At 47.0% G+C, this 25,328-nt stretch overlaps 1 protein-coding gene across 4 annotated transcripts in view; it reads left to right on the top strand.

The window, feature by feature from the left end:
- RSU1 (Ras suppressor protein 1) overlaps positions 1-25,328 on the top strand; it is a 187,950-nt gene that overhangs the window by 4,091 nt on the left and 158,531 nt on the right. For 2 of the 4 annotated variants that reach the window (XM_059059229.2, XM_059059231.2), the window contains exon 3: positions 14,419-14,469. The exons of the other annotated variants lie outside the window; for them this stretch is intronic. In XM_059059229.2, coding sequence (XP_058915212.1) covers positions 14,419-14,469 — 51 coding nt within the window. The remainder of the gene's footprint in view (positions 1-14,418; positions 14,470-25,328) is intronic. 4 annotated transcript variants of the gene reach the window in all.

Below are 25,328 nucleotides of genomic sequence, written 5' to 3'. Positions count from 1 at the left end.
TAGATTTCGACTGCTGTTTCTTTAAAATGATTGCTCATTTTATTTCTTTTCTTTCATTTTTTTTCTTCCTGCACAGCATGTAATCTGCTGAAAGCTGGGAGGAATGGTGCCAATTTTGTACTTTTTATTAAAGAGATTTCACGGCAGAAACCCTCTCGCGTGCAGCAGCTCTTCACCTGGGTGATAAAGTCGCTCTTGAAGGGTCCTGTCATCAGCTTCCTGGGAGCAGAGACTCCCATCAGCGGCCAGAGAGGCTTTTTTTTCATTTCTTTCATTTAAGTCTTTTTGACTTTTTAATCTCTTCACCTTTTCTGCGCTCTGGGTGTCAGACCTTTATCAGTTTTTTTGGTTGTCTTTGTTGTTGTTGTTTTTGTTCAGATTAGGCTAAAACATCTCTCACATAAACTTTATTCTATTATTATTATTTTAATTTTTATTTTATATTGGAGTATAGTTGATTAACAATGATGTGTTCATTACAGATGTACCACAGAGTGATTCAGTTATACCCGTACAAGTATCCATTCTTTTCCAGATTCTTTTCCCATTGAGGTTATGACAGAATGTTTTGAAAGAGAAAAATCAGCTGTCTCTGAGGTGGTAGTTGTCTTTCTGAAGGACCCTGCAAAAGAATCAACAGACATAATCCGGTTGGTTATCTGGAGGGGCTGTTAACCCAGGAAGTGGTGACGCCTGCTGGGAATTTTCATCGTGACAGGACTTCTCTGGGGGAAATGATAGAAGAGCTGGGCAGACTGTGTCACTTTCACTGTGATCTTTATCAAGACCTTTTATTGTTTTTGCTCTTCTCACTTGTGTGTTTAAGCCCACCTTTGTGTTTTTACTTTTTTTTTTTTTTTTTTTTTTTTTTTTTTGCGGTACGCGGGCCTCTCGCTGTCGTGGCCTCTCCCATTGCAGAGCACAGGCTCCGGAGGCGCAGGCCCAATGGCCATGGCTCACAGGCCCAGCCGCTCCGCGGCACGTGGGATCTACCCGGACCGGGGCACGAACCCGCGTCCCCTGCTGCATCGGCAGGCGGACTCTCAACCACTGCGCCACCAGGGAAGCCCTCACCTTTGTGTTTTTAAACCTCTTGGCCTGGGCAGTCCTTAACCCTTTCTCTCTCCAGCCACCCTCCTCCCAGCCTTGTGAATTAACACTTGTTAAGGGAAGAGATGACTTTCTGTCCATGTGACTCCATTCACATGTGTCACCTCCTCCGAGAAGCTCCCCAGGAATAAATTTTAACCCACCATCCCCTCCAGCCTGGCTTAAACATCTTTTCTGGGCCCTGCGTGCGCACCTCTGTTATTTTTTTATTTTTTTTTCGGTACGCGGGCCTCTCACTGCCGTGGCCCCTCCCGTTGCGGAGCGCAGGCGCAGCGGCCACGGCTCACGGGCCCAGCCGCTCCGCGGCACGTGGGATCCTCCCGGACCGGGGCGCGAACCCTCGCCCCCCGCATCGGCAGGCGGACTCTCAACCGCTGCGCCACCAGGGAAGCCCGCCTCTGTTATTTTTGTACTTGGCGTTTGGGAAAACTTTATCGAAGAAGGTTGCTGTCCTTCTCAGTTAAGAATTCAGGTGCGCTGGGGGTAGAAAGCATAGCACAGGAGAGAGGGGCCTACCCCCTGGCTTCTTTGTAACTTCATCAGCTCTTTGAAGGTCCTGTCTCCAAATACAGTGTCACTCTGAGGGCTTCAACACAGGGATTGAGGGGGCCGCAGACCGGCCCGTCACGTCTGCCTCAGAGATTCTGGACGGTACACGCGTGAGTGCTTCCGTGGTGGTAAGTGCTTCTTGCGTCAGCCTTTGGCGCAGGTGATAATCATCAGCGTCTTACAGACGAGCCAGCAGGAGGCCGAGAAAGCCCCAGCCTCACGCGTTAGACACCCCGCCAGCTTTGTCCTGTAGTCCCGTGCAGTGTGGCTCCCCACCCCTGGCTCAGGCCTTAAGGAGTGATGCTTTCCAGGGCTAAGCGGGGCTGGCGGCCTCACCTCATGCCAGTCGGTTTCAGAATTCTTTAAAAACACTGTGCCGGGGGCTTCCCTGGCCGTCCGGTAGTTAAGGCTCCGAGCTTCCACTGCGGGGGACACGGGATCGATCCCTGGTCGGGGAACTAAGATCCCGCACGCCGCGCAGTGTGGCCAAAAAAAAAAAAAAAAAGTGGTATTGGTATAAAACAGACATATAGACCAATGGAATAGAATAGAAAGTCCAGAAATAAATCGTGGCATAAAAGAACCAAAAAGACAACACAGTGCTAGGCTAAGACAACACATCTTTCTTCCAGTCTGCCAGCTTTGACGCTTAGGTTTACCACATTGTTGCAGGGCTTTAACCGTCGAAGAAAACAGTAGAAGTAACTTGGTCTCTATCTGGTCGAGAGTTAACTCTGAAGCCTCCCCGTCTCCTTAGGCTTTTCTGAAAAACTATTCATTTCAACTGGATTTAACGGCAGATGTGAGATTTTCTTATACCGTACATTAATTCACCTTTTCTATCCTCAGACTTAGGGCATTAGCTTAAAACCCTCTATGAAGTGTGGTGCTGGAGAAGGTTCCCTTGGGGCAGTATCGGTTCAAGTATCACCACAGAATAAACCTGAGCTGAATGAAATGGTAACTGTAGTTGTAGTTTAGCGGCCCGTCATAAAGAGCCTTTTCATCTAATCCGTTTCTCTGTGTACCTGTTAACGATCCCTCCGGACTCAGAATAGTTCTTAAGGGTGAAGTGGGCCAAATGAAAGGCACACCTCAGACCAGGTAGTGAGCTGGAGGGGGTCTCGGCCTCTTGGTTTTTCAGAGCGCGGCGCAGAGATCGGTGGCGCGGTGTGGACACCGTCCGCGTGCAAGTGGCTGCTCTGCAGGTGTTTACGTACGCAGTTGGCTTTTCAGAGCTGTGAATATTTCAGTGTTCAGGCCTTGTGCAAGATGCCTGTTTAACCTGTTGCGTGTTCTACAAATCGTGTACTCTATTAGAAAAGGGTAAAAATAATAGATAATTCAAAAATACCTATACGGAGTGTATTAATACACACGCACACACGTGCCGGGCGTTGCACGCGGCTCTCCACGTGCATCACTTCCTTTCAGCCTCGCGGTTCCGTTAGGACTGTTATCACCGTCCTCATCCTCGTCACCCAGTTCCTAGCGCAGAGGCGTTGAGAACTGGAGTGTTCGCTCTAGGTCACACGCCAATAGGTAGCAGAGTCGGGATTTGCAGCCCGGCACTCAGACTTCAGAAGCCGTGTCGTTGGCTCACGCTTCCTTGCCTTCCCTCACGTCACTAACGTTTTTGACGGCCAGGTGCACGGACAAAGGTACAGCCGCTAGTTCAGCAAAAGCATCCAGCGAGTGAGTGCGTCCTGGCCGCCTGGTCCCGGAAGCCGCATCCCCGCCCTGTATGGGCTGCGGAGTCTGTATCCCTCGAGGAGAGCGTTCAGCGATGCCCACCCTCCTCCGCTCTTGCCGACGGGGCCGAGGAAACAGGAACCTCCTCCTTCCCCAAACACTTAACACGCTCTTTTAAAAAACAATCCGTTCCAGGAAGCCTTCACTGAAGCGCCCCTATAGATAAGCGCACATGTGACAGCACAGCGTGACCGATTGCCACAGCGAGAAACAGCGGGCGGGGGGCACGTCCCAGGCACTAGCCCCTCAGGACAGGGTCCTGACCGACAGCACAGATGCCGCGTGCCTGTCGATGCGCGTTGTTCAAAGGCAAAGGGGGTTCACGGCGTCCACCCTTCCCTGTCTGGCTCTCACGCTCAGCATCTCGTTCATGAGCTTCACTCGTGTGTCGTGACGCCGGCTGCAGATCCAGGGTGTGACTGCCAAGTCCGGGCGTCCGTCCTGCTGTTGATGGATGTTCGCGTCGCTGCCGGGCTAGGGCTGTCACCCGTCGTGCTGCTGTGGCCGTGGGAAGACGCAGATTCCTTTCTGTGGGTCGCAGACTAGGGGTTGAATTATTGAGTCACGGGTTGTGCTCTTGTGTACGCTTTAGAAGGGAAGCAGGAACCACCGAAATGGGGCAGGCGTTTGCAACTGAGGTGTCAGGCAAAGGCTGAACGTTGCTGATGCAGAGTGAGCTCTCGCAGAGCTGCTCGCTGCAGTGCGTTGCCTTCTCCCGAGACAAATCACTCACACCTCGAGCTTTTCTCTGAGAATTAGCTCGCTCACAGACTGGCATCGTCTGTACCAGCTGCTGGCAAACTTGTCTGCTGTTCAGAGTCACCTAGGGAACGTTTAAACATTCCATCGCTCAGGCTGCACCCCAGACCCATTCAAGGGGAAACTCTGAACGTGGAAACAGGCGTCGGAAAGTTGGCTCTTTAAAATAATACGTGTTCCTCCGTGGACACCACGGCCTCGCGGCCACGGTCCTTGTCCAAGTACAGACTCTTCATTTTCGGCCTCTGGGAACCTCTTGTCGTTGGCTCTCCCATCCGGTGGACGTGAGCAAAGCGTAACAAGCTGTTCCCGGTGTGTCTGTGAATTCCCATCCCGGACCTGGAATCAGCTGTCCTCATAGAAACGCTGTTTTTGTTGGTCTGTCCTAGTGGGCAATATTTTAGGACCACAATCTGGGCTCCAGGGGCGCTCGTTATTCCTGGGTCCTTCATGGTCTTTGGGCATTTTTAGCAGACAGAGCTAAAAAAAAACCCCAGTATACACACACACACACACACACACACACACACACACACGCGCGTGTGTGTATATATATATGCAATCTATCTATCTGTAGATATATACAGATACATATATACACATATATGAAGATTACAATATCTAACGAGTTCATACTGGTAGGTCCAATTCAAATATGGGATTTTAAGGCTCTTATTTAACTTCCTCCACACTAGTCTCTACTTTTCTTCCACTCTGAGAGTCCTGATTGTCAGGGATACACATGACGTTAGACTATCTCACAGCTACTTATTTGGTACATTACACACACAAATAGCAATGCTAATATTACCAGCGCCGGTATTGCTGAAAAGAGTCATTTTGTGCATATTCTATCCCCATTCTTCTCCTGTTTTTGTTTGTTTTATGATACTTCACTTTTTTTTTTTTAACAGCAGTTTCCCCTTTTGTTAACCCTCCAAAGTTTCCCCTGTCGTTAACATCTAGCATTCATTCCAGTGATAGTGATACTTTTGTTGCAGTTGATGAAGCAGCAGTGATGCATTATTCGCTAAAATCCGCAGTTTGCATTGCTGTCTGCTGTTGTGCTGTAACACACTGTGGCTTTTAACAGGTGCACAGTATCCTACAGGGTAGTTTCACTGTCCTAAATACCCTCTGTGTTCTACTTCTTTTTCCCTCTCTTCCTCATTGCCTCCTGCTGAACCCCAGGCAACCACTGAAATTTTATGTCTCTATAGTTTTGCCTTTCCCAGAATGCGGTATAGTTGAAATCGTACAGTACGTAATCTTTACAGAAAGTCTTCTTTGACTTAGCAATATGAGTTTAAGTTTCTTCTGTGTCTTGTCTTGGCTCGATAGCTGGTATTTTTTATTATTGGTTCAAATTCCATTGTCGGAACGCGCCACGGTTTTTTTGTCCTTTCACACATTGAAGGACACCTTGGTTGCTTTCACATTTTGTCAGTTTGCTGCTGTAAACATCCATGTGCAGAGTTTTGTGGGAACATAGTTTTTTGCCTCTTTTGGGTAAATGCAAAGGAACGGAATTGCTGGATCGTACGGTAAGAGTGTTTTTGGTGTAACAGGAAACGAGCTGTCCTCCAAAGTGGCTGCACCGTTTCGTGCCCCCCCCCGCCCCCCCGGCAATGAACGAGGGTTCCTGTTACTCCGCATCCTTGTCAATGTTTGGTGCCGTCGGTCCTTCTGGATTTTGGCCATTCTGCGAGGTGTGTAGCGGTATCTCGTTGTTTTCAGTGGCCAGCTCCTTAATGGCATGTCATGTGGAAAATCTTTTCATATGCTCGTTTTCCCTCTGTATATCTTCTTTGATGAGGTGTCTGTTAAGGTCTTTGGCCCATTTTTTAATTGGGATGTTTGTTTTCTTATTGTTGGACACAGTACCTGTGTCTCACGCATATTCTCTCTTTGTCACCATAACTACGTACCGTGTGCCCTGCCAACAGTTTGTAACTCCCCGAGCCTTCGTTCCTGTCATCCTCCTTGTTCCCCAAGAGCAGTGAACAGCCGTGAGCCTTAGGTAGCTCCCTGTATTTTCCTCTTTAATTCTCCCAGACATCTTCAGAATTAAACCTTTTGCTGTGTCCTTTTTCCTGAAGGAGAGACTGTAAAGCGATGTGTTTGGATGGGGAGGATGTGGGCTCCACGTTTTCAGTAACTCGGCGCCCTCGGTCCAGCGTCTTTTGATTTGACGTCCCAGGAGACACAGAAGCCTCAGTCAGTGGCCAGCTCACGGGGTTCTCAGCACGTGTGAATTCTCTGCTCTTACGTACGTAAAGGAAGACGTATCACATTGTTCAAAATCATCATATATGATAAATTGCTTTCTGTTGAATGAAAAAGCAATTAAGTATGCGTGAGTGACCATTTATCTGCAAATAGGACTCAGTCAAGTAACCAGTTTTGAAAACCTGCTGCCAAAGAGTTTCCAACTCACCACAGTAGTTGGTTGGGGAGGAAAGGAAAGCTTTCATACCCTGGTGATTTTTTTTTTTTTCCCCCTGAAGTTTTAAATTATGAACGAAATTCAAAAGAAATGTTCTTTTATGATGCTGGGTGTGTTGGTGAACACGGTATTTGTATTACATCTCGGTATCAAACGTTTTAGCGTCTGCCTTCGCCTAAATGTATTGTCAGAAGGTGCATGCTGAAGCAGGTCTGAATCTGCATCCTTCTAGCGGGGGTGCAGTAACTCCAGCGTGTGATGCGGGCAGGCGTTTTAATCACGCGTCGTGGGGACCCGGGACCCGGAGCGGTCAGCGCGGCTGCGTGGCGCTCACGTGCGGCCTCTCCCGCAGCCCCGCCGAGTCTCTGAATCCGGGTGACTTAGGGCTGCCGCCGTTTCTAGCCTACCAGGAGCCGAAATGGAAAAGCCTTTGGCACCATCCTGTGTTTTCCGTTCAAATGAATTCTTCTCTGTAGTCAACAACTTTGGGAGGAATTGAATTCACAGAGGGTACTGTTTGCAGCGTAATCTGCAGACTTGCACCGAATTTGAAGGCTGCTCACCCTGCAATTGTAACACAAGTCAAAGGTGACCCTCTTTGAACATCCCAGAGGGTATGGCTGTTCTCCCACTGCAATATTTGATAGCTCAAGGGCTGTCAAAAAGGGGTAGACTGGGGACTTCCCTGGCAGTCCAGTGGTTAAGACGCCGCACTTCCAATGCAAGGGGCCGTGGGTTCGATCCCCGGTGGGGGGAACTAAGATCCCGCATGCCGTGTGGCGAGACCAAAAAAAACAGTAAACTGTTCGTCTTCTGAAGGTAGCGGGGTCTTTCTGGTTGCTTCCATGGGAGCGCAGCCTGTGAAATGAGCTGACAGTTACCATCCAGGTTTTGGTGGCCAGTGTTCTAGCCTCTTTCGTTGGGAACCCAAAGATGCCAAATTCTGACCTGCAACAAGATGGCGGAAACTTTCAAGTCCCATATCTCCGTGTGCGTTTCCAAGTCTCACCCCCCTTGTCTCATCCTGGCTGTGCTTTTTCCTCTGGATAGAAACGTCATTCTGTGAAGCTAGAACAAATTTTAAACTTTCTAAAGTGCCACCAGAGGAGGGACTTGCTTCTGATTGGCGGGCTGAAAGCCGGAGAGGCAGGTTCCAGCCTGTGGCACGTCATTGTGATACGGCGGGGGCTGTTTTGAAAGTATGTCTGCTGTGTCGCCATCTGGGGCTGTGGATTTCATCCTGCTTACCTTTCTTTCCTCACGCTGCCTCCTTGATGCTGAAGAAGGAGGAAAGGAAATAAGATGACTGTGTCTGTTTTAAAAAATAACATCTGCTTCCACGTTTTATCTAGAAACCATGATTCTTTTGCTAGGAGCGTTAGCTAGTCCTTTGATTCTTCTGAATATATTCCATTGTAATACCGCCTGCCCCATCCAGTCCTGTGTCTTTTCTGTTTTCCATCTCTTCAGTCAGATAAGCCTAGAATGGCTTCCATGACCTCCAATTTCCATATATCCTCCAAGTCCAGTTTCAGTGCCTTAAAGCATTTTTGGACATGTCATCTCACAGTAAATGACGTCTCTCTCTTTTTTTTTTTTTTTGACCGCACCACAGGGCTTAGTTCCCCGACCAGGGATTGAACCCTGGCCCCCTGCAGTGGAAGTGCGGAGTCCTAACCACTGGACCGCCAGGGAAGCCCCTGTGATATCTCCTTCTGATCTCCTGTTATCCTTTCAGATGCACTTCTCCTGTGCCCACGATCCTTTTATATCTTGCAGTTTAGGATTTTGGTGCGTATTCTGTGTTACCTAAATTGAGGGACTGTAGGGCATATCATCCAAACCAGGACAGTTTTGAGAGGGAAAGCGGCCGTAATCCAGGACTGCCGCAGGCTAATGAGGATGTACTGTTGACGTTACTTCTAGCACAATCTCCAAGGAAGACCCCATTGACACTCTGAGCGCGCCTGGTACATATCCAGTCCACGAGTGCCTGACTGGGTCCTTGATGGAAATTATTGGAACAACCAGTTGCTTCTTGAGCATTTAGCATTTTCTTTCCTTTTTTTTTAAAAAAGATTATTTATTTATTATTTATTTTTTGGCTGTGTTGGGTCTTCGTTGCTGCGCGCGGGCTTTTCTCTAGTTGCGGTGAGCGGGGGCTGCTCTTTGTTGCGGTGCGCGGGCTTCTCATTGTGGTGGCTTCTCTTGTTGCAGAGCACGGGCTCCAGGCACGCGGGCTTCAGTAGTTGTGGCTCATGGGGTCTAGAGTGCAGGCTCAGTAGTTGCGGCACGCGGGCTCAGTAGTTGTGGCTTGTGGGCTCTAGAGCACAGGCTGAGTAGTTGTGGCGCACGGGCTTAGTTGCTCCGCGGCATGTGGGATCTTCCGGGACCAGGGCTCGAACCCGTGTCCCCTGCGTCGGCAGGCGGATTCTCAACCACTCCGCCACCAGGGAAGCCCCGAGCATTTAGCATTTTCCAGCCGCTTCCGTCCTTGGCTGGAGAATAAACCGTCATCAGTCACACATACAGTGCCAGCCACGTCACCCTGCCCCACCCCCTTCCCCTTCAAACAGCTCCCTGCCCACAATTCTCTTTCCACTGTTCGTTTTGGCCTGATAGTGTTCACCCACATACCGTTTGTTTTGGATTTTTGTTGTTTTTGTTTTTTTTAATTTTTATTTGAGTATAGTTGATTTACAGTTTGTGTTAGTTTGAGGTGTACAGTGAGGTGAAACAGTTCTACGTACACGTATATCCACTGTTGTTTAGATTCTATTCCCATGTAGGCCATTACGGAGTATTGAGTAGAGTTCCATGTGCCATACAGTAAGTCCTTAATAGTTTTCTGTTTTACATATAGTCATGTGCTTGTGTCAATCCCAGTCTCCCAATTTTTCCCTCTCCCACCTACATGCCATTTCTTTTTTTGTTTTTTTTTTTGGCTGCGTTGGGTCTTCGTTGCTGCGCGCGGGCTTTCTCTAGTTGCGGCAGACGGGGGTTACTCTTCGTGGCGGTGCGCGGGCTTCTCATTGCGGTGGCTCCTCTTGTTGCGGAGCGCGGGCTCTAGGCGCGCGGGCTTCAGTAGTTGCGGCACGCGGGCTCAGTAGTTGTGGCTCGCGGGCTCTAGAGCGCAGGCTCAGTAGTTGTGGCGCACGGGCTTAGCTGCTCCGCGGCATGTGGGATCTTCCCAGACCAGGGCTCGAACCCGTGTTGCCTGCGTCGGCAGGCGGATTCTCAACCACTGTGCCACCGGGGAAGCCCCCACACACCGTTTCTAAAGGCTAGAGACAGAATGGTATGCAAGGCACGGCAACAGTTAACTGAGTACGCCAACACATTTTCCCAGTTATTTAGCTGCCTTTTGGAAGTGCATATTCTACTTTGAAAACGCCTCATGGTTTAATATTTGCTTTAGGAATTTTCATAACAGTTTGTTGTCACTCCTCTGGTGCCCCTGCTTCCCGACAGCTCATGACTGGCAGGACTGTTAAGGTGTGATATCCCTGCAGCGGGAGGTTTCCCAGTGTGTGGTTAGGATTAGCAGGGCAGGCCAGTGGGCACAGCCTCATTCCATTTCACCCGCACGATCGACGAGGGTGGCTGTCGTACTTTTAAATAAGCCATTCTGTTTTGGTAGACCTTTTCTCCTTTTTTAACACTGCAGTTTCCATAGGAAACCCACAGTGGACTCACCATGGCCAAGTGGAGGGGAGCGGCAGGTTGCATGAATATGTCTGTCTGTCCTTGGTCTTTGCCTGTCACGGGCTTTGCGATTGATTCTGTGATTTCAGTTCTGTCCAACTTAACTGCTCTCCCTACAGACCCAGCCTGGAGTCCTTTGTTGCCCTAAATATTTCCTCAAAGATCTTTTATTAACTTTTTCTTTTCTGCTCTAATTTTTCTCCCTCTTACCTACTTTAGCATGTAGCCCTGTAACAATAATGAGAAAGAACAATTCATCTAGTGGTGTGATCTGGTGAAGCAACAGATGCATTTCTCCTCTCTATTTAAAAAAAAAAAAAAAAAGAACTTTCAAACTTACTCATTTTCTCCCCTGCTAATTGCTTGTAGAGAAGACAGAATGAAAAGCTTGAAAAGGCCCAACTTTTCCTAATTAAATCTTTCATTGTGAATATTAGCTGGGAGAAGAGCAAAGTTCTTTTCTTTTTAATTATGGTAGTTGTGATATTTTAGGAAACATTAAGGCAGGAGGCAATCAGATTATCAGGGGTTTTTCGCTTTTGTAATCAGAATTGATTTCTGTGGCACTCAAATGGGGTGGTTTGCTAGTGTGAGAGGCTGCTAGTTGTCTGCCAGTTTTGGTTTGCCCCATCTTTGTGGGTTATAAAACCCCTAATTGTATCTGGCATGTGGTCACTTGGAATCCAGGCTGTTTCCCCACCTCTTTTGCATCTAGGCCTCACTGTATTACAAAATGTTGATTAATTGCTTGTGAATGGAAGTGCCATGTGCAATTTCTTGGAGGAATTGTAAAGGAGGAAGCCTTTTTTCCCCTTTCCATCTTCCCAAGGGGAATGCAGGCATGATGTCTAAGCTCAGGCAGCCTTTTTGGAGCATGAGGTGGGATCCATGAATGGTTGAGCAACAGGATACCAGGAACCTCTGGACTGCCTGTGTGTAAGGGAGAGAGAAACTCTTGTGTAACTCCCGTTATTTGTGGTTTGTTCTCCTATGATACCGACCACTGTCTTAACTCGTATATCTCTGAATCTGTTTCATCTGGTTTTGTATGAGGACAGCTCTTGGAGAATTTCTGTTTTCATATCGGACTCTATGCCTCAGAGGTAAAGGAATGCTTTATCTGGTGGACAAGAACAATCTTAACTCTTACAAATACAAATGTGTGAGATGTTCTGCAGTGTCTAGAGTCTAACTTGTCATGTAAGAAGCCATCATGGTGATGCTTTTCAAAATCACAAAAACACTCTTCCCCTGTGCTTTGCCCTTCTCTTCCCCCTCCCCTAAGGTTTCAATCCCGAAGCCAGTGAGTGCAACAGGAAGAGAGGCATTCAGGGGTTGAGGGGTGGGCGTGGTGGCTCAGAGCAGGGTGGGGAGCCTGGCTGGGGGGGTCCAAGCCCCAAAGCAGGACCAGGGCCAGGAGGTTGGAGGTGCAGGTGAGGGGGGTAAACCGGGCAGGTGTCCAGGTAGGAAGGAAGGACATGGGGAGACGGGTTCCTGCCTTAATACACGGGTGCACAGTTGAAAGAACCCAGAAGGTTCCTCAGAGCCCACTCACCCAGGGAGTTAATGAGGGCACAGGACACAGCTTAGCAGGGCTTAGAAAGCACAGGCGGCGTCAGGGTTCCCAGGGCCTCCCTGGCGCAGCCCCCACGGGCCCGTTTCTTGGTTGCTCGGGGCATATACTTTACCTCCAGGTAAGAACTTTGAAGACGTGTTCAGCGAGTCTGGGTGTTGGGAGTGCGTGGGCAGAAATGTCTAGCGCTGTCTTCTGTGCTCGACTGGTCAGGTGCCCCTAACCAGGTATAAGCCGGCGACCTACATGTCCCTGGACATGTGAACAAGCGGGTCCTGGAGCCTCCAAGGTGTTTGCAGCTTTGAACAGGACATGACACATCTCGAGCTCACCTCCTCATCTGGATCTTGACTCAGAATCAGTGTCAGGCTTCCAGGTGTCCCTGCAGGTCAGCATAGAGCCATCTCAACACAGCTGCAAGGTAACCGTGCTTCACGCAGTTATAAGTAGGGGTGTCGATGGCTTACGTAAGTAGCTAAAAATAATGGACGCCAGAGTTCTTGCTGTTAGAGAAGGGAGTTAACAAATAGGAAACGGGGAAAATGAGAATGAACCTGCAGTGTTGTATTGGAATCCATCTATTGGTGTGAACTTGGGATTCAAGTTCAGATGTGTGTGTACAGATCTGTACAGATGTGTGTGTGTGGGGGTGACTGTGTGTGTTCTCTAATCCTGTGCACTGAGAATACTGAGCCCCCAAATAACAATGAGCACATCTAGTGCCCAGATTTTGGCTTGTAAGTACTATTTTCCACAGAATCAGCTCATTGGAGAAATGGCTGATTGATTCCAAGCCTGTGGCAGCAAAAGTACAAGATGAGCTTGACTGTCTCTTGCCAGAAAGCAGGGAAGTACTCAGAGAGTCATGGGCACATGTCAAGAGGACACTGGGGGGCTTCCCTGGCGGCGCAGCGGTTGGGAGTCCGCCTGCCGACGCGGGGGACACGGGTTCGTGCCCCGGTCCGGGAAGATCCCACGTGCCGCGGAGCGGCTGGGCCCGTGAGCCGTGGCCGCTGCGCCTGCGCGTCCGGAGCCTGTGCTCCGCAACGGGAGAGGCCACAGCAGTGAGAGGCCCGCGTACCGCAAAAAAAAAAAAACGAACAAAAAAAAAGGCCACTGGGACATTTGGTGAAACTTGGTTGGGGGCTGGGGATTAGACGGTAATGATGTATCGTGCTCAGTTTTTGACTTTGATTATATTGTGGTTGTGCAGGAAAATGTCTTTGTAGGAATACCGTAAAGTTTATGGGCCATCAAGCCAACAGCTTAATCTCAAATGGGTCAGGGCAGAAAAGCAGGTCTTTGCGTTGTATTGTGAACTTTTCTCTAACTTTGTGGGAGGTTGAACAAAACAAAAACACTCAAAAATTGTGGTCAGCGATGATATATATGTTTTTCAAGGATGCTGGGGTCCAACCCTGAGACCCTCCTTGAGAAAAAATATTTGTCTTATTATTCCTTTATGGAAAAAACTCTGTTGCCTTAAATTAACGGTCTTATAGAAAGAATATTGGAAAAATTTTAAAATATGTTTATACATCTTCACTAATACATCTGCGTTTAAAATTGTAACAAAGTATACTGTATTTAATTAGTATATTTAGTATACTGTGTATAATCATTTAGATTTTAATTTATATATAAATATTTATTTTATATAAATAAATAGGTATATGTGTGTGTATATATATATATATATAATTTATATATATACCCACAAAAATAAAATATACATATAGCTTGCTGACCACGCAGTGAAGTTTTAGAACCCAAAGTAGAAGGCAGGTCACTTTTTTCCATCTGGCTTTTTTTTTTTTTTCTTTCTTTTCTTCTTCTTCTTTTCTTTTTAAATGGATCTGTATGTATCTTTTCTTTCTTGGTAGTTGGATAAACCTTTTTTTCTTTTTAAAGCAATCTAATCTATCTCAGCAGATTAAGCCTCCATGATAATGTTCGAAATTGGTGAGCAATCTGCTGGTGCTTTGAAATGTCAACCAAAACTTGTTGAGAGGAACTCGTGGAAGGTTCTCACTGGGCTCATCTGAGAGCCTGCAGCAGCGTTTCGGGGTGACTGTGGGCTCAGGGCGCTAGGGTGACGTGGCCTCTGTCTCGATGCCATGGTTTGTTTAATTAAGCGTGTGGCGGAGCGGGGGAGGGGGGAGTTGTCCCTCTCCGGGCTCTGGGCCGGGTCTCCTGACCGATCCCCTTAGTGAGATGGGCTCTTGAGGCTGGACCACTGGGCCCGGCCGCCGAGCCGCCCCGCCGCCCCAGCGCTTGTCGTGTTTGGCCCTGCGACGTGAATCCCGTCGGCGCTGACCCAGCCTGCTTACTGCCCTGCTCATTGCACAGCTTTGCCTGATTTGGTTTAACATTGAACGGACAGCCTTCCGCGCAGCCCCGCTTCTGGTTTTGTGGGCGGTAACACTCCAAGCCCGGAAAATAAATCAGCACTTCAGCTTGTAGCGGTGTCGGCGTCCTTTGGGTGCGTTAACTGACGGTGGGATTTCTTTTTTGTCTTTTACAGTCACCCTGTCCCACATCACACAACTGGTCCTCAGCCACAACAAGCTAACAAGTAAGTCAACGCCGTCCTCTGTTACACAGTCTCTGACTTCTGGGGACTGTGGCAGTACTGCTGATTCTTCTGTTTTCCTTTAAAGTCACTAATGACCAATGATTATTTAGGCAAACCGAGAGGTTGCTTGGGTGACACTAACGTACGTGAGCAGATGGTGCTCCTGTATTTTGTAGTTTTGCTCTGTTTTGAGGATTCTTCCCTATCGTGTGTGTGTGTAAACTGAAGAAAGACAGTGACACTGTTTGTCTGGAAATGGTCCCCTTAGGGCATGCTAAATGCTGCAGTGACCGGAAATGCTGAGACTTTAATTATTATTTAAAAAAAAAAAAACAACTCATCAAAAAGAGGAGGGCTTCCCTGGTGGCACAGTGGTTAAGAATCCGCCTGCCAGTGCAGGGGACACGGGTTCGAGCCCTGGTCCGGGAAGATCCCACATGCCACGGAGCAACTAAGCCCGTGCGCCGCAACTACTGAGCCCGCGAGCCACAACTACTGAAGCCCACGCGCCTAGAGCCCGTGCTCCGCGACAAGAGAAGCCACCGCAATCAGAAGCCCGCGCACCGCAACCAAGAGTAGGCCCGGCTCGCCACAACTAGAGAAAGCCCGTGTGCAGCAACAAAGTCCCAACACAGCCAAAACTAAAAGTTAGAATAAGAGTTCTTTGCTTTCATTTATACTTTCTCCTCAAAAGGGGAAAATGTAACTGTTGCTATACTTTTCTTCCCTGCTTGATGGGGGGAGAAGAAAAGCCCAGAGTTGTAAAAATTATATAAGCTTGTATCTGCATTTTTCAAGTTCTTGAGTCTGGTTTCCAAGGAAAATCGTCCTGGGCGTTGGCAGTGGTACGGATAACATATAGCAGATTTCATAGCTCTTTGTAAAGCGTATCTTCTGTGAATAACTGTGGGCCATTTTCTTTTTAGAGCTGTGGCTTTAAAGGTTTTAATGACCAGGACCCACTTTGCCATCTGATTTCTCATTGACGGTCACTTCTTTGTGCTTGCCGTATTTCCTGCAGACTTGAATGATTTTTCTAATCACGTGGCCGGAATTTGTCAGGGAGCTTTCCACGTCCAGTGAAACCAAGCAGAATGTCATGTTGAGGGATTTGTGTCGCGAATTTATGTGTGTGTGTGTGTGTGCATTATATACAGCTCGAAGCAATGTCACAGGGCTGTTGATTACTGAGAATTGAGTGGCAGTTAGGGCCCCTCGTGTGCAGCAGACAGGCGTATTCGTTCATTTTTAGCAAAAAGCACATGCTTGTATGGCAAGGGCAGAGGGGCACAATTGTCATGTTTGCGTATCGGGGGCCCCGGCAACTGAAAGTGAGGCTGGCAAGTCACGTGTGATCATTCTTGTAGCAGAGGTAATATGCTGCCGCTTCATTGTTTTTGTAACAAGTGGCCCTGCTCTTCACGGGTACCCTAGTCCCAGTTCAGAGGGGATTTGCAGTTTGTTTTGGAGGGGGGACTGCATGACCCCTAAATTCCCCCAGACTTTGCGAGCAGAAATTCCCAAAGCTCTCTGTCGTTTAGCTCATGGACATATTTCTTAATTGCGCAGCTTTTACCGCTGCTGTAAGGTCTTGCATCACCATCAGAGCACACGTTTCCATTTAAACAAGAAAGCCAAACATGTTTTATTCCTTTTATACCATTAATTGATCTGGTGCTTAAAAAGTCTTTCAGGTAGTTGTAGTTTATTTCTTTTTAAATTGTCCACAAAGAGAGAAATCTCAGGGATCAGGAGATCAGTTTGTCTTTCTGGGCATGCAACATGAGATTAATTTGGGAAGGCATAAATACAGAGTTAAATTGTGTCTGCTGTTAAAGAGGTTTGCTGTGAATGGATCCAAACTTTTTATTTCTTTCTTTTTTTTTTTTTTCCCCTTTCTCCCATTTGAGACACTCTTGACCTAATCCAGTAAGCTCTAATTAGTCGTCTTGGTAAATTCTGTTTCAAGCCCCTGTGAGTGGTGTCCGTGACACCTGATCTGTTCCACTAAGGTCAGATTAGCATCTTTTACTATTTTTCTGGCATTTAAATGAATGGCTTTGCTATGGCTTTTCCAGTGTTTATAGTAAATATGTCCATTTGATGGAAACATAAATATGTATTACACGGAGGTGGGTGTGCCCACCTCCTGTCACTTTTTATTGTAATCAGTGTCTTTCACTTTCCGTGGTTTTTAACGGGGACTGGCTCGACAGCGCTGCATTCAAACTCAGACTCAAAAGATAAACCCCTCGGCACTGCTTTCATCTTGCAAAAGCGCGTGTGTTTTTCTCTTCGTGTGCCAATCACACTGTCGTGATGTCTCCTCTTGTGTACTTAGGGAGTGAGTCACCAGCCTCGTCACACTGGGACCTTGATCTGGGGACAGCTCGTGACTCCACGGACCTGAGTCGGTGTGTGTGTGTGTGTGTGTGTGTGTGTGTGTGTGTGTGTGTGTGTAGGGCCGTTGGAACAGTGTAGCGCTCGCACCTGTTCATGCTGGTGGTTTTGACATCAGTGGGGCCACTCAGCGCAGTACGACCGCGGCCGCGTGGAAGGGGGAAGCGGGCTGATGACCCCTAAATTCCCCAAGATCTTGTGAGCGGAAGTTCTTGACGTTTTCGACACGAGAGTTCGTAAACGTCTTTCAGAATTGTCAGCGGGATCGCTGTTAGAGGGTCCTCATTATTACAGCGACACGATTGACGTTTAAACCTGGGGCTTGGGGCCCTGCTGATGGGTTTTGGTGCAGTGATTGGGGGGTGACCCTGCCGGCAGCAACTTGCCCAGGTACACGTTCCCGCAGAGCACGGAAGGAGCGGGAGGCCGAGTTGTGAGTGAATCTTTTCCTTCTGCGTTTTTGCTGTGACTGGACAGGTAGCTCTCTGGGCACTGGAAGGAGGTGCTTTTCTGGCTTCAGAGGAAAGCGGAGGTTCTGACGCCAGGCCGCCCCACCCCTCCCTTCCTCCCCTGCCAGCCAGGGCCAACCGGAACTCTCTCTTCCCCCAATGCCTGTTGTTCATAGACTCTTGACACCAGTGTGGCCCTTCCTTGTCCTCCCGTTGCTTCCTGTTCCTTCCTCTCCAGAGATATCTTAAGCTGTGTTGAAGGCAGGGACCATGTCTTGTTCTTTCTTTTTTTCCTTCGTATTTATTTATTTATTTGTCTGCACCGGGTCTTCGTTGCCACCTGCGGGCTCTTAGTTGCAGCGTGCCCACTTCTCAGTTGTGGCATGTGGACCCCTTAGTTGTGGCATGTGGGCTCCTTAGTTGTGGCATGTGGGCTCCTCAGCTGTGGCATGTGGACCCCTTAGTTGTGGCATGTGGGCTCCTTAGTTGTGGCATGTGGGCTCCTTAGTTGTGGCATGTGGGCTCCTTAGTTGTGGCATGTGGGCCCCTTAGTTGTGGCATGTGGGCCCCTTAGTTGTGGCATGTGGGCCCCTTAGTTGTGGCATGTGGGCCCCTTAGTTGTGGCATGTGGGCCCCTTAGTTGTGGCATGTGGGCCCCTTAGTTGTGGCATGTGGGCCCCTTAGTTGTGGCATGTGGACCCCTTAGTTGTGGCATGTGGGCCCCTTAGTTGTGGCATGTGGACCCCTTAGTTGTGGCATGTGGGCTCCTTAGTTGTGGCATGTGGGCTCCTTAGTTGTGGTATGTGGGCTCCTTAGTTGTGGCATGTGAGCTCCTTAGTTGCGGCATGCGGGATCTTAGTTCCCCGACCAGGGATCGAACCCGGGCCCCCTGTGTTGGGAGCATGGAGTCTTAGCCACTGGACCACCAGGGAAGTCCCTCTTATTCTTCTTTAAGGCCTGATGCTGAGTGCACAGCGGCTTCCCAGTCAGTCCTCACAGAAAGCAGTGGTGGTTGACGGGAGGGGGCAGACAGGACCAGCAGGGCCGGGGGCAAACAGCTGGCCTCCGTGAAGTGGTCAGTGTAGGAAGCTGATAGCTTCCTCAGGATCAGCTGCTTAACGGACTTGGTTAGTTGTGACCACGACACGCTTCTGTTTCTTAACCACTGACGGGCTCGTTTCAGATGGGCTGGACTGCGAGTGCTCTAGAGAAGCAGCACCTGAGGTCCTAGAAATTGCTGTCTGTGTCCCCTTCATAGGGGCCCTTTCACGGGTAAGGAACGGTGTGCTGACGTATGGGCAGACCTCGCGTTGTCGCATGTGGCAGATACTGCGTCTTGTTTTGGGAGATGGAAGGTCTGTGGCAGCCCTGCGTCGAGCAGGGCCGTTGGCACCATTTTTTCCTACAGCATTTGCTTCCCTCGTGTCTCTGCATCACGCATTGGTACCTCTCACGATATTTCAAACCCTCCACCAGCAAAAAGATGACAGCTCGTTGGAGGCTCAGATGATGGTTCGTGCTTTTTTTTTTTTTTTTTTTTAGCAGTAAAGTACTTTTTAAGGTATGTACATTGTTTTTTAGACATAATGCTTTGCACGCTTAGTAGATGACAGGATAGTATAAACATAACTGTTACGGGCGCCAGGAAGCCAAAAATTCGTGTGACTCAGTTTACTGCAGTAATGTCTTTATCGTGATGGGTGGTCTGGAGCCAAACCTGCATTGTCCCCAAGTGTGCCTGTGCTCCTTGGGGACACCTAAGAAGCTGCGGTGGGGAAAGCTGGTGTCGGGACCACCCATGGGTGTTTTTTTCCACCCAGCAACCCTTGTGGGCCCAGCTCAGTTTCACTTCTCCAAAGGGAAGTGAAGACCTATACTATCCTAGGTCTCCGGGTTTGGAGCCCGCTACTCTTTCACTTAGCTTTATATACTTAAGGTCCCAAATGATTTACTGATATTTTCATACAGTGAACCGTAGGTTAAGTTTCTTGAAATTAGGAACGCTGTCCTATGCTTATATGTTGTACCGCCCCACAGCAGTGCCCAAAGCGTGCAGAACATGAAATAGACACTCAGCTAATGCCGGTTGATTCGGGGGTTGGTAGGTGGTGCGTTTTGCTAAGTCCCAGCAGTCCGAGATGATAGACTCAAGGGCTTTCTTGCTTTCAGTGTTTCTAAGACGGGGACGCAGCATTATTTCAAAGGTGATCTTCCTGTGTCTCCTGCCTTTGTGATGACCCTCCCTTGTCATAAGCCAGTGTTAGATGAGTCTTTTTCAGTCTGCGCCTTATCTGATCCCCGGTTTTTTTTTAATGGTATTTGGGAGTATTAGCTTTGTAAATGTTTTTCTGCTTGTTTTCAGTCCGAAAGAGGAATTTCTTTTTGAGACAACCATTTTAAGACTTGTCCACTAGAGGTCACTGTTGGGATACGTTACTTTTTTTTTTTTTTCCCCCCCCTCTCATCTTGTACTAAAAGATTAGAAACCAAATTTATGTTGTCAGATGAAATTTTTTTGCAAGCTTCTCGGCTCCGTCCAACAGGGATGTTACTACTGCCATTTACATAATGCAGTTTTGCCATAATTAATGTAGATAAGGAAGTATGTTATTTTTCTGTTCGGCTCCCCAAATTTAAGTATACATTCAGCGTCACGTGGCATTTTTAGTGTTTATTATGGCTACTTTCTCATGTTAGAAACTTTTCTTCCAGTCTGTTTAAAGTGAGAGAATTTTATTGCCTTTTATAGTATTTTTCGTATTGAGTATATATGCGATTTTTTTTCTCCTGTGGAAGAAATAAGTTTAACATGTATATGTATGTGACTAGATTTTAATTTAAGAATAACCGTGCATTTTGTGCATATTTAGACTGATTCTTTTACTGAATGTCACTGTGCAGGGAAGAATACTATGCATTATGAAATGAATTACATCCTGCATCACTGACTAAACAGCCTCTGAGCATTAATTTTTCAATGTGATGCTTTTCTTAATTTTTTTTTTTTTTTTTAATGCGGTACGCGGGCCTCTCACTGCTGTGGCCTCTACCATTGCGGAGCATAGGCTCCGGACGCGCAGGCTCAGCGGCCATGGCTCACGGGCCCAGCCGCTCCGCGGCATGTGGGATCTTCCCGGACCGGGGCACGAACCCGCGTCCCCTGCATCGGCAGGCGGACTCTCAACCACTGCGCCACCAGGGAAGCCCAGCTTTTCTTAATTTTAAAAAGAGTTTTATTCTTACGGCCAAACCTATGCACAAATATTGCCAGCACCTTAAATAGGACAACAGTATTTATTTTCATTTTGTGACCCATGCATGTTAAGGACTAAACCCTCATCCTCTTCTGCAAGATGCAAAGGATGTCCTTGTGCTTTGCGCAAACACGGAGCAACGAGCTCTTTGTAAACCTTCCATAAGTGTGGGTCTCTGAATGTAATTGTTTAGTTTTATACTTTGAACTTTTAACTGTCATGTGAAACATTCCTTGAGATATTAGCAGCTTTGCGGGCCATTTGAAGCCTTAACTGTGACCCTGTCTTGTCACTTAATGTGTTGGAAATGGCTAAGCAGGCAGTAAACCTAAGTGCGATGGCAAAACTTCTTTCTTTTTTTTAACAGACTGTTTCTTATTAGTTATGGCTTCTTTATGAGTTCAAAATTATAATGAACAAGAAAATACTAGGGTATTTTCTTTGGTGATTTCAGTAACTTCTTTATAAAGATAATATTCTAAACACATGGAAGCTAATGTAATGTTTTAAGATTTTATGCAGATGTATATATATTGATAGGATCTCTACTGTATGTGTTATTATAAAGGAATTAAGGAGCATGTTTTACATGAAAATATTGCAGTCTCAAAATATGCATGTCCAATTATGACGAAGAATAGTGAGCAGTTTTTAAAAAGCATAATAAATCGAAACCCTTTTCGACAGACATAATAGATTGTTGAGATGAATGAGAAAAATTAACTGTCCCAACTTATAAGAATGACCTTCACCAGTCTTCCAGCACCTTCCTATTGGCAACTGTCTAGTTATTTCCTCTTTCATAGATTATTTGTCATGCCTTATGCAAAAGTTCTTGTGCATGGCTTGTATGAAATTAAACTATGAGGGAGAATATGCAAAATAAATCGCCTCTCTGTCATGAAATTACCTTGTGACAGTATCAAAACAACTTGCTGTTTGCATTTTAACAGAGTACGAATGTATTTGTAATACAGAGGCTTTGATCAATAGCTTATTTTTTTAATTAGTGCATATTCATCAATTTGTTCCTGTGCCATCATTTGAAAGATTGGATTCGAAAAAATGTTTACACAGTATTGAGCCAGACGGCTATTAATCGAACAGCATCTTTCCGATGGTGCCATTGGTTAGGTACCGCTTAAAAGATGGCCTGTAGTTGGGAGTTGGTTATTTTGGGTTTTAGTAAGGAAGCATGCAGGGCCGTCACATGGAAGCATCTGTTGGCCCCGTGGTCCAGAACCAGCACCGTCCAAGACCAGCGGGTGAAATTGGAGAAGGTGGGTTTCGATGCAGTTGTATCCTCCGCTCAGACTCTTGTCATCCTCTGATCTCTTTCACGTCGGCCCCACCATCCCAAATGTACCTACTCTAGAATTCCTCTTCTTGGAGTCTTGCCCGGTGCTAAGAGGAGGCAAGCTAAGGGTAGTGTGTTAATTCTTCCACAATAGATTTTTAAATGGAACGACTTCACTTACGGGAATTTCAGAAAGGTGGCAGGCTGTGGAGACCATTATGTGCGGGCTGATGGAACCTGTCACTTTCCAAACCCTAGCTCACCCACTGTGGGGAGCTGATCTTGGAAAGGGTTTCTTTTACTATTTCTTTAAAATTTAAAAAATTAAAAAAAATTTTTTATTGGAGTAGAGTTGATTTACAATGTTGTTTTAGTTTCTGCTGTACAGCAAAGTGAGTCAGTTACACATATACATATATCCTCTCTTTTTTAGATTCTTTTTTCCATATAGGCCCTTACAGAGAATTGAGTAGAGTTCCCTGTGCGATACAGTAGGTCCTTACTAGTTATCTGTTTTATATGTAGTAGTGTGTCTATGTCAATCCCAATCTCCCAGCTTATCCCTCCCCCCGTCCACTTCGGGTAACCATAAGATTGTTTCCTACAGCGGTGATTCTGTTTCTGTTTTGTAAATAAGTTCATTTGTACCATTTGTTTTAGATTCCACATTTAAGTGATATCACACGATATTTGCCCTTCTCTGTCTGACTTGCTTCACTCTTTATGACAATCTCTAGGTCCATCCATGTTGCTGCAAATGGCATTATTTCATTCCTTTTTAGGGCTGAGTCGTATTCCATTGTATATATGCACCCCATCTTCTTTATCCATTCCTCCATCAATGGACATTTGGGTTGCTTCCATGTCCTGGCTGTCTTTTACTATTTACAATAGAACCCTCGAATGGAATTTACTTACTAGCAAAAGTTTCTATATAAATCATCTGTTGACTCTCTCTTCTAGGTAGTGTGTGTGTACATGTGTATCATGGTGGTGGGGGGAGCAGATATTCTAAAAGGTGCAATACTTGGTGATACACATACATTCTTTTAGAGCAGTTCTTGATATTTCATAACTCACCTTTTTTAATAGGGTGAAAGCTTGTCCATGATTCCTAGAAAATCACACATAATCCTTATAATTTCAGCAGGTTTGTAGATCTTGTTAAAACCATCCATGAATTTTTTAGGGGTGCATGGAGCTCAGATTTAGAAACCTTGAGTAGGGGAGGGATAACATTAGTTTATATGCAGTGTGGATACACCAATCCTGTATCTTAAAGGGGATGTTTCCTGGAAATAGGTGCAAAACTTCAAAAAGGTGATTTTTAAGGCATGTGAAACTCATTCTTTTTATGATAGCTTTTTTTTTTTTTTTTTTTTTGGTGGTACACAGGCCTCTCACCGTTGTGGCCTCTCCCGTTGCGGGGCACAGGCTCCGGACGCGCAGGCGCAGCGGCCACGGCTCACGGGCCCAGCCGCTCCGCAGCACGTGGGATCCTCCCGGACCAGGGCACGAACCCGTGTCCCCTGCATCGGCAGGCGGATTCTCAACCACTGCGCCACCAGGGAAGCCCTATGATAGCTTTCAAAAAGTGCTCATAAGCTCCATCTGATTTACATGCTTCAATTTAAATTTTATGAAATAGGAATTTGTAACCTTGAGTGAAACACACACGCAGGCAGACCTCCTTTTATCGCACTTTGCCTTATGGAGGAGCTTCGCTGATACTTCGTGTCTTTACAAATTGAAGGTTTGTGGCAGCCCGGCACTGAGCAACTCTGTTAGCACCATTTTTCCAACAGGGTTTGCTCACTTCATGTCTCTGTGTCACATGTCGGCAATTTTCACGACATTTCAGACTGTTTCTTTATTATTGAGTCTATTATGCTGGTCTGTGACCAGTGATCTCTGCTATCACTGCTGTAACTCGTCAAAGGCGCAGATGATGGTTGGCTCTTTTTAGCAATAAAGTATTTTTTCACTAAGTTAAGAATGTGGGTTTTTTTTTTTTTTTTTAGAAATAATGCTGTTGCACACTTAAGAGACTACAATATAGTGTAAACATTTGTACGCACTGGGAAACTCACTTTATTGTGGTGGTCTGGAACCGAACCCGCAGTATCGCGGAGGTATGCCAGTAGTGTGTGTATATATATATCTATGTATGTTTTCAACTCCGGTAAAACATTGAGAAAGCCTTTCTGTTTTCAGTTTTTCTTTCTCTTTGTCGGTCAGCCTAACAGGACAAAACACCGCTCTGATCCAGCGGGCCACGAATTAACAAACTCGTCGACCCATTTTCTCCTGTTTTGGGTCTGAACTTTCTTGTCTGACCTTCTGCTGGGCCTTTAGGCTCTTCCCGCCCGTGAAGCCTCTGTCCCCGGCACCTGATTCTTAGCGGAAGTGCCTACCCTTCTCGCCCAGTCGTGCCTTTCCTTCCAAAAGTGGAGATGCGTTCTCATCTGTCTCCGCAGAGCCCTTCTTTCCCGCCAGCTGTGTGGAGACCAAAGGGTAAGGTGTCCACAGCTTTTTAGCTTCGAAAGACCACATCCCCCGAGACCATGACCTGAGTGTGAAAGGAAGGGTTGGTTTTGGAGGCCTTGCTCTGTATCCAGGGGGGGCGGCAGGCTTCACATGGTTGAGGAGCCGGAGCTGGAGGTTGGGGGCCTCACTGTGGCTTGTTCCCCCCCCCCGTTCCCCTGCTGCCTCCCCCGACGACGTCCGTGTGCAGTAACGCCCCGCTCCGGGGGATCTCGGAGCTCCGTGGACCAGACACTGGCCCCGAATCATCACTTGTTCAAGCGAAAGAGCAGGGAGTCTCCCTAAGGCTAAAGGGACAGTCATGGTCAGAAGGGGAGTTGACAGAGGTACAGTGTGGGTTTTCCAGCCCTGGGAATCTTCCTCCACCCCCTTTCCTTCTGCCTCGTAGACCCCTTCATCACCACAGAAACGTAAGGCAAGGAAGGAAGAGAAGCAGCCCCGTGTGGCTGCCCTCTTGCTGAAGTCTTTTTTTTTAAATTTTTTTAATTGAGATCTAGTTGATTTACAATCTTGTGTTAATTTCTGCTGTACAGCAAAGTGATTCAGGTATGCATCGATATGCATTCTTTCTCATATTCTTTTCCATTGTGGTTTATCCCAGGATATTGAATAGAGTTCCCTGTGCTGTACGGTAGGACCTTGTTATGTATCCATTTGCTGAAGTAATTGTTAATTGTGAAAGAAGACGTGAACAGTTGGCAAAGCGTTTTGTGTGTGTGTGTGTGTGTGTGTGTGTGAGAGAGAGAGAGAATTGGATTTGTCCAATCTCCCTCTTAATAATGGAGGACTGAGAGAGTGTGTGTATAATACTACATTATAATAATATTTAAAGTTTAAGAGCCTAGATAACTCTTTTTGTGTCCCTGAGCCTGCTTTCTGCATTGATTGGTTGACATCTATTCAGTGATCTTTCCT

This window comes from Kogia breviceps, chromosome 3, assembly GCF_026419965.1.
Source record: "Kogia breviceps isolate mKogBre1 chromosome 3, mKogBre1 haplotype 1, whole genome shotgun sequence".
In the NCBI taxonomy this organism is placed as follows: domain Eukaryota; kingdom Metazoa; phylum Chordata; class Mammalia; order Artiodactyla; family Physeteridae; genus Kogia; species Kogia breviceps.
This window is presented reverse-complemented; position numbering and strand designations above follow the sequence as displayed.